General features: G+C 44.8%; 1 protein-coding gene across 1 annotated transcript; it reads right to left on the bottom strand.

Moving 5' to 3' along the window:
* Nucleotides 1–7,029: 7,029 nt before the first annotated feature.
* LOC308156363 (protein phosphatase 1 regulatory subunit 3C-like) lies at nt 7,030–8,226 on the bottom strand (the record flags this gene model as incomplete). The annotated part of the gene is made up of 1 exon (XM_080529701.1): nt 7,030–8,226. The coding sequence occupies one exon, from the start codon at nt 8,224–8,226 to the stop codon at nt 7,030–7,032; it is 1,197 nt and encodes a 398-aa protein (XP_080385827.1).
* Nucleotides 8,227–17,150: the final 8,924 nt, after the last annotated feature.

Here is a 17,150-nt window from a genome sequence, read left to right on the forward strand (position 1 = left end):
GTTAGTGTTAATAGTGTTAGTCAGGACCATGCCATGCTGTAGGAAGGGTTAGTGTTAATAGTGTTAGTCAGGACCATGCTGTAGGAAGGGTTAGTGTTAATAGTGTTAGTCAGGACCATGCCATGCTGTAGGAAGGGTTAGTGTTAATAGTGTTAGTCAGGACCATGCTGTAGGAAGGGTTAGTGTTAATAGTGTTAGTCAGGACCCACGCCATGCTGTAGGAAGGGTTAGGGTTAATAGTGTTAGTCAGGACCATGCTGTAGGAAGGGTTAGTGTTAATAGTGTTAGTCAGGACCATGCTGTAGGAAGGGTTAGTGTTAATAGTGTTAGTCAGGACCATGCCATGCTGTAGGAAGGGTTAGTGTTAATAGTGTTAGTCAGGACCATGCTGTAGGAAGGGTTAGTGTTAATAGTGTTAGTCAGGACTAGGCCATGCTGTAGGAAGGGTTAGTGTTAATAGTGTTAGTCAGGACCATGCCATGCTGTAGGAAGGGTTAGTGTTAATAGTGTTAGTCAGGACCATGCCATGCTGTAGGAAGGGTTAGGGTTAATAGTGTTAGTCAGGACCATGCTGTAGGAAGGGTTAGTGTTAATTGTGTTAGTCAGGACCATGCTGTAGGAAGGCCAGTCAGAACAGATGAGTCTTGAGTCTGGTCTTGAATGTGTTGAAAGTATCAGAGCATGGGAGGGCTGGTGGAAGGGTGTTCCACAGTTTCGGTGGCTGGTGGAAGGGTGTTCCACAGTTTCGGTGGATGGTGGAAGGGTGTTCCACAGCTCGGGTGGCTGGTGGAAGGGTGTTCCACAGCTTGGGTGGCTGGTGGAAGGGTGTTCCACAGCTTGGGTGGCTGGTGGAAGGGTGTTCCACAGCTCGGGTGGCTGGTGGAAGGGTGTTCCACAGCTCGGGTGGCTGGTGGAAGGGTGTTCCACAGCTTGGGTGGCTGGTGGAAGGGTGTTCCACAGCTTGGGTGGCTGGTGGAAGGCTGTTCCACAGCTTGGGTGGCTGGTGGAAGGGTGTTCCACAGCTTGGGTGGCTGGTGGAAGGGTGTTCCACAGCTTGGGTGGCTGGTGGAAGGGTGTGGGGTGGAGTGGTATAGGGGTGGAGGGGTGTGGGGTGGAGGGATGTAGGGGTGGAGGGGTATAGGAGTGGAGGGGTGTAGGGGGGTAGGGTTGAGTAGGTCGGTTAGGAGTGCCTTAAAGGTGAAGATCTTGAACTTAAGTCAAGACTTATATAAAATATTCTTTATGATTTGGAATTGCTGGGTCAAACATAGGGTTATGTAATGTACAGTACATGATAAGAACATGTTTTTCTGGTAGAATAGGCAGGATTAGGTTGGGGTTGGACGACTTCACTCTTATGTAACGCTTACCTGTGTAGGCCTGCCAGTCCTGTCCCTCAGCCTCACAAGTTGTTTTTAAAACTTTTAATCTGGATCGGAATGAACCCCATTGTTTCTCTCTCTGCTCGAACAGATCGAGCTGGCTGATTACCCCCCTGTACGACTCACAAATCACCCAGATAGATCGGATCCTGGATAGCAATAAAAGAATCTGGAACATTCTGATCCAGGTAACAACATTTTGAACAACAGGGCTCTGCAAGTCAGATGACAAACAGGTCCTATCAGGTTTGAGTCTTTATCAAGGAGCGTCTCAAAACGTTGTGGAGGAGCAGGAGGGAAGCAAGAGAATAATTAAGCAAAAATCGATTTTCTTTTTGTCAATGTTTAAAAGCTAAGTACACACAGGGCGGCTGTAGTCTAGAGGTTAGAGAGGCAGGTAGTCTAGGTTAGAGAGGCAGGTAGCCTAGAGGTTAGAGAGGCAGGTAGCCTAGAGGTTAGAGGGGTAGGTAGCCTAGAGGTTAGAGAGGCAGGTAGTCTAGAGGTTAGAGAGGCAGGTAGCCTAGAGGTTAGAGAGGCAGGTAGTCTAGAGGTTAGAGAGGCAGGTAGTCTAGAGGTTAGAGAGGCAGGTAGTCTAGAGGTTAGAGAGGCAGGTAGCTTAGAGGTTAGAGAGGCAGGTAGTCTAGAGTTAGAGAGTCAGGTAGCCTAGAGGTTAGAGAGGCAGGTAGTCTAGAGGTTAGAGAGGTAGGTAGCCTAGAGGTTAGAGAGGCAGGTAGTCTAGAGGTTAGAGAGGTCAGGTAGCTTAGAGGTTAGAGAGGGAGGTAGTCTAGAGGTTAGAGAGGCAGGTAGTCTAGAGGTTAGAGAGGCAGGTAGCCTAGAGGTTAGAGAGGCAGGTAGCCTAGAGGTTAGAGGGGTAGGTAGCCTAGAGGTTAGAGAGGTAGGTAGTCTAGAGGTTAGAGAGGTCAGGTAGCTTAGAGGTTAGAGAGTCAGGTAGCCTAGAGGTTAGAGAGGCAGGTAGTCTAGAGGTTAGAGAGGTAGGTAGCCTAGAGGTTAGAGAGGCAGGTAGTCTAGAGGTTAGAGAGGTCAGGTAGCTTAGAGGTTAGAGAGGGAGGTAGTCTAGAGGTTAGAGAGGCAGGTAGTCTAGAGGTTAGAGAGGCAGGTAGCCTAGAGGTTAGAGAGGCAGGTAGCCTAGAGGTTAGAGGGGTAGGTAGCCTAGAGGTTAGAGAGGTAGGTAGTCTAGAGGTTAGAGAGGTCAGGTAGCTTAGAGGTTAGAGAGTCAGGTAGCCTAGAGGTTAGAGAGGCAGGTAGTCTAGAGGTTAGAGAGGTAGGTAGCCTAGAGGTTAGAGAGGCAGGTAGTCTAGAGGTTAGAGAGGTCAGGTAGCTTAGAGGTTAGAGAGGCAGGTAGCCTAGAGGTTAGAGAGGCAGGTAGTCTAGAGGTTAGAGAGGTAGGTAGTCTAGAGGTTAGAGAGGTCAGGTAGCTTAGAGGTTAGAGAGGCAGGTAGCCTAGAGGTTAGAGAGGTAGGTACTAGCCTAGAGGTTAGAGAGGCAGGTAGTCTAGAGGTTAGAGAGGTCAGGTAGCCTAGAGGTTAAAGAGGCAGGTAGTCTAGAGGTTAGAGAGGCAGGTAGTCTAGAGGTTAGAGAGGCAGGTAGTCTAGAGGTTAGAGAGGTAGGTAGTCTAGAGGTTAGAGAGACAGGTAGTCTAGAGGTTAGAGAGGTCAGGTAGCCTAGAGGTTAAAGAGGCAGGTAGTCTAGAGGTTAGAGAGGCAGGTAGTCTAGAGGTTAGAGAGGCCAGCTAGCAATCGAAAGGTCTCCGGTTTGATCCCCGCCTCAGGAGGGAGCTGCATGTGAGCTGGTGACTGGAGGGTTGCTGGCATCATATCTAAGGTACCTACCACTGCTGTTCTGCCCTTTAGCAAGGCACTTAATCCCTAATTACTCCAGGGGCGCTGACTATGGCTCTGACTCTGTGCCTTAAGGCAAAACATTTCAACAATTGATTGCATGGCAAATGAAAAACATCAGTACATGCAACAAAGTAATTTCCCTTTACACAGTATTTGTGGATTTCATACATGTATGACGTATGGTTGACCAATTCATGCAAAAATGCAACAATGTTCTAAAACCTCTTGTCACCTATCATGAGCCTTGCCAAAATAGGAAATATCGATATTTATTAACACTAGAACAGCCATGGGTGGGGATAGGACCCTCCTTTCATGACTTTTCCTAGATATGTGCGTTCTACCACCCAGTATCCTTACATTTTCAAAATCACACCAGGATAAGCTAGTATAAAGCTTTTTTGCAGTTTTTCTGTGTTGGAGGCAGGCTAATACACGTGCACCAACTAGTGGTCTTTGTGTGTAAATAGCAGCTTCCCATTGTAAAGACTATGGTCATTTGGCTCTCATAGTAGGTGAAAAAGGCACGGCTGGTCTAGTGTTAATGGCTTGGTTAACTTATGTAGCCTAGATGTAAGGGGGCTTGACCACATAGCTTCTTGATCACCTTTCGCCAACGACCATACAGTTCACGCATCACCGCTCACTGTTTATAAATACACAGGCAGAGTTACAGAGATACACTCTGATTTCATCGTTCAACAATTCAGATAATCCCTCCGGGAGGACAACATTGCCCAAGAGAAAGGAGTGAGTGAGTCAGAAAGAGAGAGATAGAGAGAGAGAGAGACAAAACAAGAGAAAGATACAGTATATCCGACACTTTCTCACCACAGCTAACCTTTCTGTATGTAACACGCCATCCGTGACTACACCCTCCTCCTCACACGTAAACACAAGCCCGGGCGTTGCCATGGATTCCAACTGCCGTGCTAGCGTGTCTTTACCGCCTAATGTTCAAGCTCATGTTCCCCCAGCCAGCCGCCAGGGTTGCCAGATGGGGCGGGTTACCCCCCGAATGGGCTACTTTTGATCACACTGGACTGGAAAAAAAGCTTTTTGGCGGTTAGGCTGGATAAATAGCATTTAGGCGGTATCAAAATGTCGGTGGCTGAAAGTTACAAAATGCAGACATACAGTTTAGGGCCAGGAGATGGGCACCTGCCCAATAGTAATTAGCGGTTTTCTGACAATCTAGGTTTTGGCGCTGGTTTTTGGTGGATTTAGCAGTTTTTAGACTGTGGTTAGGCTGGAAATTGACAATCCCATCTGGCAACCCTGCCAGCCGCCCTCAGGGCAATTTACAGCCTTTCACAAGTCTGCTGCTGATAGACAGAGTGAGGACATCGGGCGTGTCAGCCATGGGTAGGCTCAGTCGAGCGGAATGCTGTGTGTCTCACTGCACCCAGCGCCCTCCTCTCCTCCTCTCCTCCTCCTCTCCTCCTCTCCTCCTCCTCCGCCTCTCCTCCTCTCCTCCTCCACGGCTCGGGGCTGTCTGGAATGCATGACTCAGACACAACACAAGGACTCCCAGGGAAATCTTGTCCTCCCTGCTCTGCTGAAGAGAGGACAATATGTCCTTCGACATCTAAGGCTTAGGCAGTGTGTGAGGGGAGTGGCGGAGGAAAGGTGAAGGGGGAAGGAAGCCTTTGTATGCGTGACCCATATAATAGACAGGCACAACAATGACAAGTAGGTTATAAGCAAGCTGTACAAGTAGGTTATGAATAGCTTATAAGAGATTCCAGCCCGGAACAACAGATGTTATGTAATCCATACTTATTTATCATCAAAGAAACTCAAATTTAGTAAGGTTAGGTTAGGAGACCTAGGGGATAGCATACACATTATTGTTTTCTGGTTGCTAACCTCTTTAGCTTGTCCTGACCAAAAATAAGTGATCTTGACACTCTTGAGGTATAAAAACACAGTGATTATACACGTGGAAAGTTGATACTTCAATACTATTTATTTTAAATGTATATTTTTGGGGCCTTTCTTCTTTTATTGGGATAGAGACAGTAGAGATTAGGATTAGGATAAGGATTATTATCATTATTATTATTATTATTATTATTAATATTAATAATGTTTATTATTAACAGTAGAGGGTTAGGGTGAAAAGGTCTTAGGAGGAACTTGATAATATTTGAATAAGGATAAGATAAGATATGAATCCCCAAAGGGGAAATTTGATTACACCAACACCAACACCAATATGTACACAATAAAACCACAACAATGGACACGGACACTGAAAATTATCACTGACATGTTAGAAAGCCTCATAGCGGAAGGTAATCTGGGATCTGTGGAAGCGGTTTTGCTGTTTTGATCCCAGGTAACATAAACCTGTCTGCTCTTGCACAAGGATGCCCTAAGCAGACACCGCAGGGAGCGGCTGGTAGACGTCTCTATGTTGTGAAGCTTCTTGAAGATCCCCTTATCTACAATGAACCCCAGGGGGGTATTCCATCAACGTCGCTTAAGGAAAATCCAGGCTTATTTTTGGATAAGTCTTGCGAGACTAATCAAAAATAAGCCCTGATTTTCCTTTAGCGACATTGATGGAATAGCCCCCAGGGCATCGTAGGCGCCTAGGTGCCGATGGTAGTTCCAGCCTTCTTAATCATTTGATTCAGGCTGATTATTGGCATCATTCCTAGAGAGAGCTTTTGGCAGACATCAAAATATTGGAGGTTCGTTAACTTAATTAGTGTGAGAGAGAGAGAGCACAAGATTCTTTTAAAATGCTTTATTAAAACTCATGGCACACAATCACAGCTGAAATTGGGAGATATCTGCACAGCAGTTGTATTCTAAACCATTTAGCGTTAATACTGGGAATGTTTACTTGTCTTTTGTCTGTGTGATCAGTACTAATAAACATTTATTTTATAAATAATAAACAAATACAAAACAGACAAAAAGGAAAGGAAAGGATGAACTACAGATGAAAACTAGCCTTCTTTGATACAGGGTACACTGTCCCTGCCAAATAAACAACAATACAATACTAAAGAAACTCTCAGATTGGGTGATCTGAATCAAGTTGAAAACATGTATACTAAAACTTGTAGTTTGTGACAAACATAGAGTATGACCGAACATGTGCAATGTTGTTATTACACATGTCAGTTGGGTTCAGTTGAGCATAGGATTACATAACAAACATTTAAAGGCACAAGACACAGTATTCCCACTTTGGGTCAATTCCATTTTTACTTTTTGGAAGTTACATTTCAATATCCCTCATCTGTTTAGATGATTGATGGGATGAGGTTCTTCCCATGGCATCTTTTCATCCTGTTTATCTTAACTGGCTTGGTTCCCAAGGCAAATGTAAAGGATCCTTAGACTTCCTGGCACTAGGTACCAGGCACCAGAGGTACGATGTCTTTCTTCGCGTCCACCATCTATGAAGAAAGTAACATTCCTGTGTTCTTTGCTCATTTGCTGCTTGAGACACAGACGTGTGAACGGTCCGTAGAGTGAGCCTCTAGATCGATCTGAATAAATTGTCTTAATCCAACTTCCCTTTGAGCATCAACCTTATTCCTCACTCAATTGTATTTCATACTTCCAATGACCACAAATCATCATTACAGCGATATTGAAATGTAACTTCCAAAAAACAAAAAATCGGTAACTGACCAGAACCATGGGTTTTCCACACGAAGAATCGTTCAATAGTTCAAGATTGCACATACTTTTCTCTTTTCGCAGCCTGCGAATATCCAGCGCCGCTGATACAGACAAACAAACAAACCTGTAGAGATATCTCTTCAGGTATGCATTAGCCTTCTCTGGCAGAAAGGGAGGGAGTTCACCCCTAGGCCGCAGCCGTCGTTAAAAACGATCATGTCTGAGGAGGAGGAGTGGGAGAGACCGGGGTACGCGGGAGCCTTCACCCTCAGAGCGGATCGCCTGCTCATCGACCACGTGGGCGGTCGCTGGAGGGAGCGGTAGATGCTGAAGGTTGTTGGCGATAGCAGTGTTGCTGCTGCCGGGGCCCCCCTCATTGGTGGTGATGATAGTGCTGCCACGAGGGGAGGGCTTTGACCATTGTTCCCCCCCAGGACCGACTCTGCCGGCTCCACCAGGACCCTGTAGTTCTGCCCCCGGTTGTTGTCCCACAGCAGCGTGGCCCCCCTTCCGGGCCTGAAGCAGACGCTGAACTCCAGGCGCTCGGGGGGGTCCTGGGGCAGCAGGTTCTGGGGGGGCAGGGCCACGTCGAAGCCGAACACGTCCGTGCCCCCGCCGCTGTGGCGCGCGAGGAAGGCGCAGGGGATGTCCCTGTGGGTGCGCCAGGAGTCGAAGGTCACCCGGACGTGTGCGGCCTTCTCGGGCGCGCCCACGCTGACGACGCGCACGGTGCCGCTCAGCAGGTACTCCGTCACGGTGCACGTCTCCAGCTGGACCAGGTTCTCCTGCAGCCGGGCGTAGAGGGCGGGGATGTCAGCCGAGGGCTGAGGGAAGGCCAGGCGGAGCTTGAACCACCCCTTGTTGGACCCCCACAGGCCCTGCTGCTGCTTCGGTCTGGCTAGGGGGGAGGGAGGGGAGGAGGAGGGGGAGGAGGAGGGGTCTGCCGCGGGGGTCAGTGCGGTGGGTGAGGGTGGCGGGGGCTCTGTGACGAACAGGCGTACGGCCGCGAGAGGCCGTCCCACGGTGTCGGCGAACGCCACGCTCTTTTTCTTCTTTCTCTGCGGGCTCGGGCTGCCGACACTTCCGACACTGCGGACGAAGACTCCGGGCTCGGCGCGCTCCGGGGAGGAGGAGGCGGAGGACGAGGAGGATAAGGGGGAGGAGGGCTGTAGCGCGTAGAGGCTTGCCCTGGCAGGCGGGACGCGAGGCGGGGTCACCATGTCCAAGACGTGGGACAGCGGCAGGCCCTGGCTCAGGCACAGACGCATGGCCGCGTCGATGGACATCTGCGGCTGCTGCGACTTCTGCTGCTGCGGGAAGGAGTGGCGGTGGTGCATTCTGAGGAGGGAGAGAGAGAGAGAGAGAGAGACAGAGAGAGAGAGAGAGACAGAGACAGAGACAGAGAGAGAGAGAGACAGAGAGAGAGAGAGAAAGAGAGAGACAGAGAGACAGAGAGAGAGAGAGAGAGAGAGAGAGAGACAGAGAGACAGAGAGAGAGAGAGAGAGAGACAGAGAGAGAAGGAGGAGGAGGACACGGTTAATATCAGCTTCAGAGTTTATGTGCTCTCATCACAACGATAAATATCGATCTCATCACAATGATAATACCGAATTAATGTGCATGGTCAATGGAAAAAGTCAAATGTAAAGTCAAAATGTAACTTACTTTGGAGAGTTCATTGGAGAGTTCATTCTCAGACTGTGGAGGTTTCAGGTTGTGGTGCTGAGCTCTGGATCCCAAGAAGAGGTTCAGTGAATGAAACCTGTAAATCAAAAAACAACCGCTTAATGAAAGAGTCAAATCATTAGAATAAACAAGTACTAGAATACAGTACTAGGCTACAACTTCTGTCGAAAAACTGGTAAAATAGGATCTCCTCTGAGGTATAATGTGATTTCTAAACCACAGACTGGGTGGCCACGGAAACTTGAAATAATACAAATGAATGCGCATTAATGCTCATACGCGGTCAAGTGCTCTTCTCTACAAACTGCTTGAATATGAACAAGTAATGCCAGCAAATACGACCTAACTAAACATTTCACAGTTGAACCTTGATTCAATCAGAAAAGAATGACACTACTTACGTTTAACTTTACTCCAAATCCATCAGCAGGAATGCGAAGAGGGAAACAATCAAAAACCTTGAAGGAACAGATAACAGTAGAAGATAATCTCACATGCTGCTGTCGACTATGTACTCCTCCTCTGTATTTATACAGCAGACACCAGGGGAGGAGCCAGCCTCCACGCTGCCTCAACCAATAGCATCGTCTGCCAACTTCTGACTCACCAATGACAGCTGACTACAGTATGCTACTGGACTAGACAGGTAATAATATTATTATTATTATTATTAATAATAATAATAATAATAATAATAATAATATTACTACTACTACTACTAATAATAGTAATAATAATAATAATAATAATAGTAACAATTCTACTTCTACTACTACTACTACTACTACTACTAATACTAATAATAATAACAATAATATTACTAATACTACTACTACTACTACTAATAATAATAATAATAATAATAATAACAATAATAATATTACTACTAATAATACTAACAATACTACTACTACTACTACTACTACTACTACTACTACTACTACTACTACTACTACTACTACTACTACTACTACTACTACTACTAATAATAATAATCTTTATTTATACAGCACTTTTCCTGCACACACCTACCTGATGCATGTGTCGCACAATAATAAAGATGATTGTAAATCAACATTGTTTAATCTCAAAACAGTTTACAGCAGCATATGGACTGGGATTGTTGCCAGTTATTGCAGTTATTTGACATAATTAGTGGATTAGGGATTATTTAGTGCTTGTTGATGGTCAAGGACCAATTGATGCAGTGTCTGTGTATAGTTGTTCAAAGATCAATAGGTGGTCCGTTAAACTTCAGCAGGTCATAGTTGACTGTTCTTCCTGCTGATTGCCCCCCCCCCCCACACATTTTAATCATTTATTTCTGTCCACATAGAAACAAGTATACAGGGACACAAATACTGAAGGCACAGATGGGATGCATTCACAAACAGACATGGACAATGTCTTTCACATACAACAGGACAAGACTCACGGGTACAAGTAACACCGTCTCCGCCATATATGGCGGCTGCCAATAATCGCAGAGACAGAGCAATACTGAGCCTTTTTGCTTCTCCCTTGGACATTCCCAGTAGACGTAGTCCTCTGACAACCAATTTGTGCACATGTCCAAGACTGCCAAATATAAAGACTAATAGCGTACACCTATAGCCTAGCTCTGAGATGGTGTCTACAAGCTGCTGGTATTTCATGACCTTAGTCATGAAGGCTTCCTCTAGGCTTATATCAAAGGTGCACGCTACCTCTAATACAGACACCTCTCTGGACTCTTCATTAACAACAACAACATCTGGTGTGTTAGCAGACAACTGTGAAAAGTGACATTGGTCATTACAGAATACACACACACACACACACACACACACACACACACACACACACACACACACACACACGCGCACATGCATACACACACTCACACACCCCCCGCTCTCTTTCCTCACATAGGTTAGTTGACTTTGTTTCTATTTATTTTATCTTCACTGTCTTTGCTGTTCTCATGTATTGTATGTATTGTTCTATGTTGACCCTGAGTATTTCTGTTTATATGTTTGTTTGTTTTCTTGCCGGGGGGGGGCCTCTTGGCCAGATCATCATTGAAAATGAGAATTTGTTGTCAACTGATTTTATCTGGTTAAATAAAGGTCAAATAATACAAATGTGGTCAACTGAGTGATCTTACATGGTCTTTCTGCCACAACAGTCTGCATGAAGTCACTCCAGACACTGAATACAAGTTTAACGGCCTTATTTGAGAATCGTTGTGGATAAAGTACATTTTATTAGCATTCATACAACACTCAACATTTATTTACAAATCGATGAAGTTTGATCACAACCAATGTCCTGCCAAAATAGAGAGGAGGGATCACAATGACTTTCGTAACTTGGCTATTGACATTATGATATTATCAGGCTGAATTATGACAAGCACTTTTTCTTTATGGGATAACCTTTATGTCCCTTGTTCCTGTTGTAACCACAACCAAAACACATACAACACAACTGTAACTAAAAGGCAGTGCTTTATTTTAGTTATATAACACTGACAACACTATTCTTAAAGACTAAAGACCAAAGCAATTATCCCATTCAAGAACGCAACTGAACTAACCTGAACCGTCTATCAAACCATTATGTAAGCTAGACCGATGTAAACAACACACACCCATGTAGTCACCCAAGGCCTAGTGTGAACCATGTCTGAACCGCATCCTATAGCCTTCCAGAGGCGTTGTTAGAATCTTGAAACAATGGGGGCTTAGCCATGCCCACCTTTCACCAAAGGGGCCTTGCGGTAAATCGTCGGCGATGCGCTAAATCGATGGCGACGTTTTTTCTTCTTCTTGTTTTCTTTTTCTTTACAGGATGCGGAGATATTCCAGGATCCGCTATTCATAGAGTGCCAAAAAACCAGCATCCGCACACTCAAATCTGTGCACATTCTTTTGGGTTAATTGCGCGAGCTTTCAGTCACAGACCGCTGGTTCCGCTATTCATAAAACATTTGGGGCTAGATGCCCCCAGTTGCCCAGGCCTAAAGGCGTCACTCTTGGCGTCTACCACAGTCACCTCACACATACAAACTAACAGCCAGGCCGTTGCTGCGATGTTGGCACAGCGTGTCAGACACACACTTATCTGGCGATGTGAGATAGCTCCAACAATAACCCCAGTGTGATGGCAGACCCCAGTGTGTCTGGGTCAATGCACCGAACTGGGCACGGGTATGAAACCATGTTTCAGGTTCCCTACGTGGCAGTAGAGCTTCACACAAATGACCCGCCGCAAAACCGTGTCATACAGTATAACAACAAAAGGCGTATCTAACGCCCATCTGGCTGCCTGGCACAAACTGATGGGAAACAGTTCCGCCCTCTATCACACTTTCATTGACTTTGCATCTCAGTGAACCAAACCCTTAAAACAGGTTTGGAGGAAGATTTAGAGAACAATGTGTTCTGTCCGGATTAGAACAGGGCTGTCCATGATGTCTTTTTGAAGGGACGTTTTTTTTTTTATCACACCTCCTCAATGCTGGCCACGTAAACACACAAAGATGACATACCAAGGAAGCAAGGTCACACTAGAACGAAGGAGTTGTTGAAGTCAACGGATTAAGGAGGAGGATTAAGAGCATACTACCTGACCGCAATGATAATTAAGACATTAACAGTTTCTATTTGAGGCGTTTGGGTGTTTAAAGGTCTTAAAGGCTGTTGAACAGTGAGATTATGGAGGGCATTGTGAATTAAAGCCTCTGCCCTTGGCTTGCTGCAGGGGATTACTGAATCTAGCTTGTTGACGACTGATATTTGTGACACGTTCTAATGCTTTGGTCCTCATGTCGGGATCTGATGTAATGATCAGACTTTTCTTTCGAAAAATGTGAATAAATTTCCACGCTGTTGAAAGTCAATGACACATCGCTAGCCAACTACACACTTGTATTGTGAGCCGGCTACCAATGTAAAGTAGTGTTCTAGTTAACTAGGTAGCAGTGGGGGATTACTCACCGAATCCATTGCGTTGTTGCAGTATTTTAGCTTGACTAGCGAGTTTGTGTTGTGATTCTCAACAACGTTGAAACGGAGTTCCGTGTTTCAAAAGAAAATTCTGTAAATTTTGATTGGTTGCCGACATGCGGACCAAAATGATCAGACTGTGTCACATTTGCTTTTGAGCTGAACGAAGTCGTCTTTGGATTCTGTTTTAGTTTGTCCAGGACACCCGCATAGTAGGTGTCTATTATGTACACATACACTGCAAAAAGTCAGCTCTCAAAAACAAGTAAAAGGTATCTTAAAACTAGTGCAGTCATACGAAAAACAAATGTATATTGCCTTGATTTAAGATATTTCATCTTACTTAGATTCACTGTGTAGTGATTTCTCATCTAGTGGGCTGTTCTGTAAGATACTATAGGCTCTCAAATGGTCTAAACCTTGTTGTTAACGATAAGCGATGCAACCAAGCAAATGGAAAAAGGCACGATTGATAAGGTAGTTTATGCACCTACACAAAACATCATACTGTTTATACATAATTATAGTTTCATGTAATTCCTCTTTTACTTTGCTAATCGTATATACATGTGGACATTTAGTACCAACATTACCTATGTCCTAATATGGGAATAGATGTCCTAATATGGGAACAGAAGTCCTAATAAGGGAAGATAAGGGCCTCCTCAACTCGCCTGAGTCATAATTTCGGCCCAGCTGTGCTGAAGGTCATGAATACATGAAGACGTGACATCATCGTTGACTGATGCGTGCATGTCTAACGCAGGCAGGCCGTCAGTGGTGAGCTCACACACGCTACTGTAGGGCCCATGAGTAAGTCCTGCGTCCGTGTCTGTTCATGTGTCTGTCCTCTGTGTGTTCGTGTGCGTCTGGTTACCTACCCTCCTGCTTACCGTCCGCCTGCCTCTGTATCTGCGTCACCTGTCCTGAGGCAACTCTGGCTCCTGTTTACGGTCCGTGCTTTTCTGTTTCCCTTTTCTATAGCTCAGATATGAAAGGTATACTGGTGTGAATCGTGCAGCTCCATGCCTGCCTTACCCTGCAAAGCAGGTATATTCTTTGTTGACATTTTCTATTGACATTTTGAACACACAGTTGACAAGGTGCAGTCACATTTCTCCTCAGGGCGGAAAACATCTCGCATTATATAGTTCAGTTATGAAAGGCACTGACATGGTTCTGTGTGCCTCTCTTGTCCTGACTTGGCTATGAATTGAATCCTTTATGTAACAGCATAATTAGGGTAATTTAGGCCGTGAAGAGTGAAGAATTGTGTCAAAAGCACAGAGGATCTACTGTGAATTCTTCCAGTGGGGAATGTAACTGTTAATGTTGAGATTTTACGTAACATGTTTTTATCCAGGTTAGCTTTAATGAGTCTCTATTGATATTTGATTTACAATGTCAGAAATAACCAGTGGTTCATGTGTTAACTGCAATCATTCTAAATTCCACACTACTACTAAAGGTGATACATCGTGTTGTATTGAAATAATTTTGTGTATGCTGACTTCACATGAATTTCCATGCAAATGAACAATAAAGCGATTGTGATGTATTATATTGTATCGTGTTGTATCGTATCATACGTTGGGATGTCAAAGAGAAGATCTTCTCAGTCAATCTTAGTGAGACGATCTGTGCCCCCAGTTGAACATTGTGTGGCTGGTTTCGAGCAGGTCCAGGCAGGGTGATGGGTTCTGTGGACCACACTGATCAAAGACGTTTTTTGTCTTGACAAATCATCACTGTGTCATTACTTTGGTCAAACGCAGACTGGATAAACTTCAGACGCTTCAAAGATTTAGGACACTCCCTTGAGTGGAGACAGAACTCATCACCCTGGACCTGCTCGAAACCAGCCACACAATGTTCAACTGTGGGCACAGATCGTCTCACTACGTAAGATTGACTGTAGATCTTCTCTTTGACATCCCAACTTATGATACGATACAACACGATACAGTATAATACATCACAATCGCTTTATTGTTCATTTGCATGGAAATTCATGTGAAGTAAGCGTACAAAAACACAAAATCAGTACACAAAATGATTTCAATGCAACAAGGTGTGTCACCTTTAGTAGGCAAGGCAAGGCAAGGCAAGGCAAGGCAAGGCAAGGCAAGGTAAGTTTATTTGTATAGCACATTTCATACAACAGGGGCAATTCAAAGTGCTTTACATCAAGAGGAGCATAGTAAGAAAATAAAAATTACAACGTTTGCAAGTGATATTTGAGTGATACCAAGCCAGGGAGCACTCGGCCTAGACCAGTTGCTCCGGGGCGCTTTACTCAACTATCCCTTTTCTGACACTTGTTATTTTCATACAATATTTCGTAACACCATTCTTTTAGCGCCCCTTGTGAGTGGAGGCACGCTAACGTGGGGCCTGCACAAAAACAAAATAATTTGAAACTGAAAAGGTGTAGGCTGAAGCCATAGCGTGCTTTGCTTTGCTTTATTGTTCATTTGCATGGAAATTCATGTTGTGAAGTCAGCATAAAAAACAAAAAAATCACAAAATCAATACACAAAATGACTAAATCCATAACTAGATCTATAAAGGAATAGATGCATGTGCCAGGAATTAACCTGGCCCGGCTCCAGCTCTGCTTACGAATACCCAAAATATTGATCCTGATAGTCTATGTTTAACCACAGTAAATGGCTCTGGCATTGAGAATGTCTCAGAGTACAAGTATGTTGGTATCTGGATTGATCATAAACTTCAGTTTAAGTGTCATATTGATAACCTTGTCAGCAAGCTGTGTCAGAAAGTTGGCTTTTTATACAGAAACAAATCCTGTTTTGCCTTTGTCCTACAGAAAAACAATTCTGTCCTGTCTGTGTTGGACTATGGTGACAATAGACATGCTGCGTCTTCAACTCTAAAACCACTTGACTCAGTCTATCACTCTGCCCTTAGATTTATCACGGGTGCTGATTACAACACTCACCATTGTCTGTTATATAACACGGTCGGTTGGTCATCCCTGGAAATGAGGCGTACTAGGCATTGGTATCTGTTTATTTATAAGGCGCTGCTTAGGAATTTGCCACCATACATTTCTTCCCAGTTAAATCAGGATCGTGGCCCTTACCTCACCCGATCAAATGACTGGCTTGCTCTAAAGGTCCCCTGTATGCGTACAGAACATGGAAAGACTGCCTTCTTATTTGCTGCTCCACTTCTGGAACCTGCTACAAAGCACTTTTAAAATAGACACTGTCTCCCATCTATGGGTCAGTTCAAGGCAGTGACTAGGGACCACTGTGTATCTATCTGCACCTGCTTTTATTGATCCTTGTTGAAAGGTTTATTTGTTATTGTTATTGTTATTGCTCTTATTGTGTTTTTATTGTCGCACTATGTATGTTTATGAGTTTATTGTGTTGCAGTGTATTTGTATATCCTGTACACTCGGCCCCACCCAACATGAGGGTCTCCCTCATTGGTCCCCGAAATAAAGGCTTGTAATTTACTAGCGCTTGTAAATAACTAGCGCTTACTAGCGTATGAAATGTTGTCCATCGGTTAGACTCCGCCCACCCCACGTCAGCTGTGCTCTGCCCTAAACCAATCAGATCGTTCTGCCCTTAGAACAAAGTTGACTGCACCTTATGTAGAAGAAAGTTCAGCATCCTTTATATCGACCTCAGTTGACATAAAGGGTAAGTTGTCATTGAAAGATAGTTATGACTAACGCCCTACAAGATCAGATAGAATGACCCGCATGTATAGGCATGTAAACATGTACGTACACACACACACACACACACGCACACACACACACACACACACACACACACACACACACACACACACACACACACACATATACATACACACACACTTTTTTTGGAAGAGGGGATGCTTATGTACGTATGTATGTATTTTGGCACACATGGCAATACAACTTTATGATTGTTTGTTATGCTGAATAATTACAAAAAAGAAAGATAGATATAATAATAATAATAATAATAATAATAATACATTAGACTTATATAGCACTTTTCTAGACACTCAAAGACGCTTTACAAACTGAAAAGATCGAGTAGTAATAGTAAAAAGAAACAAAAGGTAAATAGAAGAAAGTATAGGGGCCTAATTACGGTAGTGCTGGGGACACATGGGAAGGGGAGGGGGAGAGGGTTAACTGGTGAAGGCGAGCTTGAAGAGGTGGGTTTTGAGGGCCGGTTTAAATGTTGGCAGGGTGTTGGCCTGTCTGATGTGGTTGGGGAGGGCGTTCCAGAGGGACGGGGCTGCGGCTGAAAAGGCCCTATCACCCCAGGTCCTATCACCCCAGGTCCTATCACCCCACCCCAAGATATGAAAGGTACTGGCATGGATCCTGCAGTTGTGTGGTGACATAAATTTCAGCACCTTTTAATATCAACCTCTGTTGAGCAAGTTGTCATGGTGAAGATTGATCGTTTACTACTCATGGTGTTTCCCAGATACTGGTCCCACCCCCACCCTCCCCCGCCCTCCCCCGCCCTCCCCCACCCTCCCCCACCCTCCCCCACCCTCTCTCTATATTCACCACACCAGAGGACCAGCCGGGTGACTCAGTCAT

Source organism: Nansenia antarctica, assembly GCF_963989245.1.
Source record: "Nansenia antarctica genome assembly, chromosome: 4".
In the NCBI taxonomy this organism is placed as follows: Eukaryota; Metazoa; Chordata; class Actinopteri; order Argentiniformes; family Microstomatidae; genus Nansenia; species Nansenia antarctica.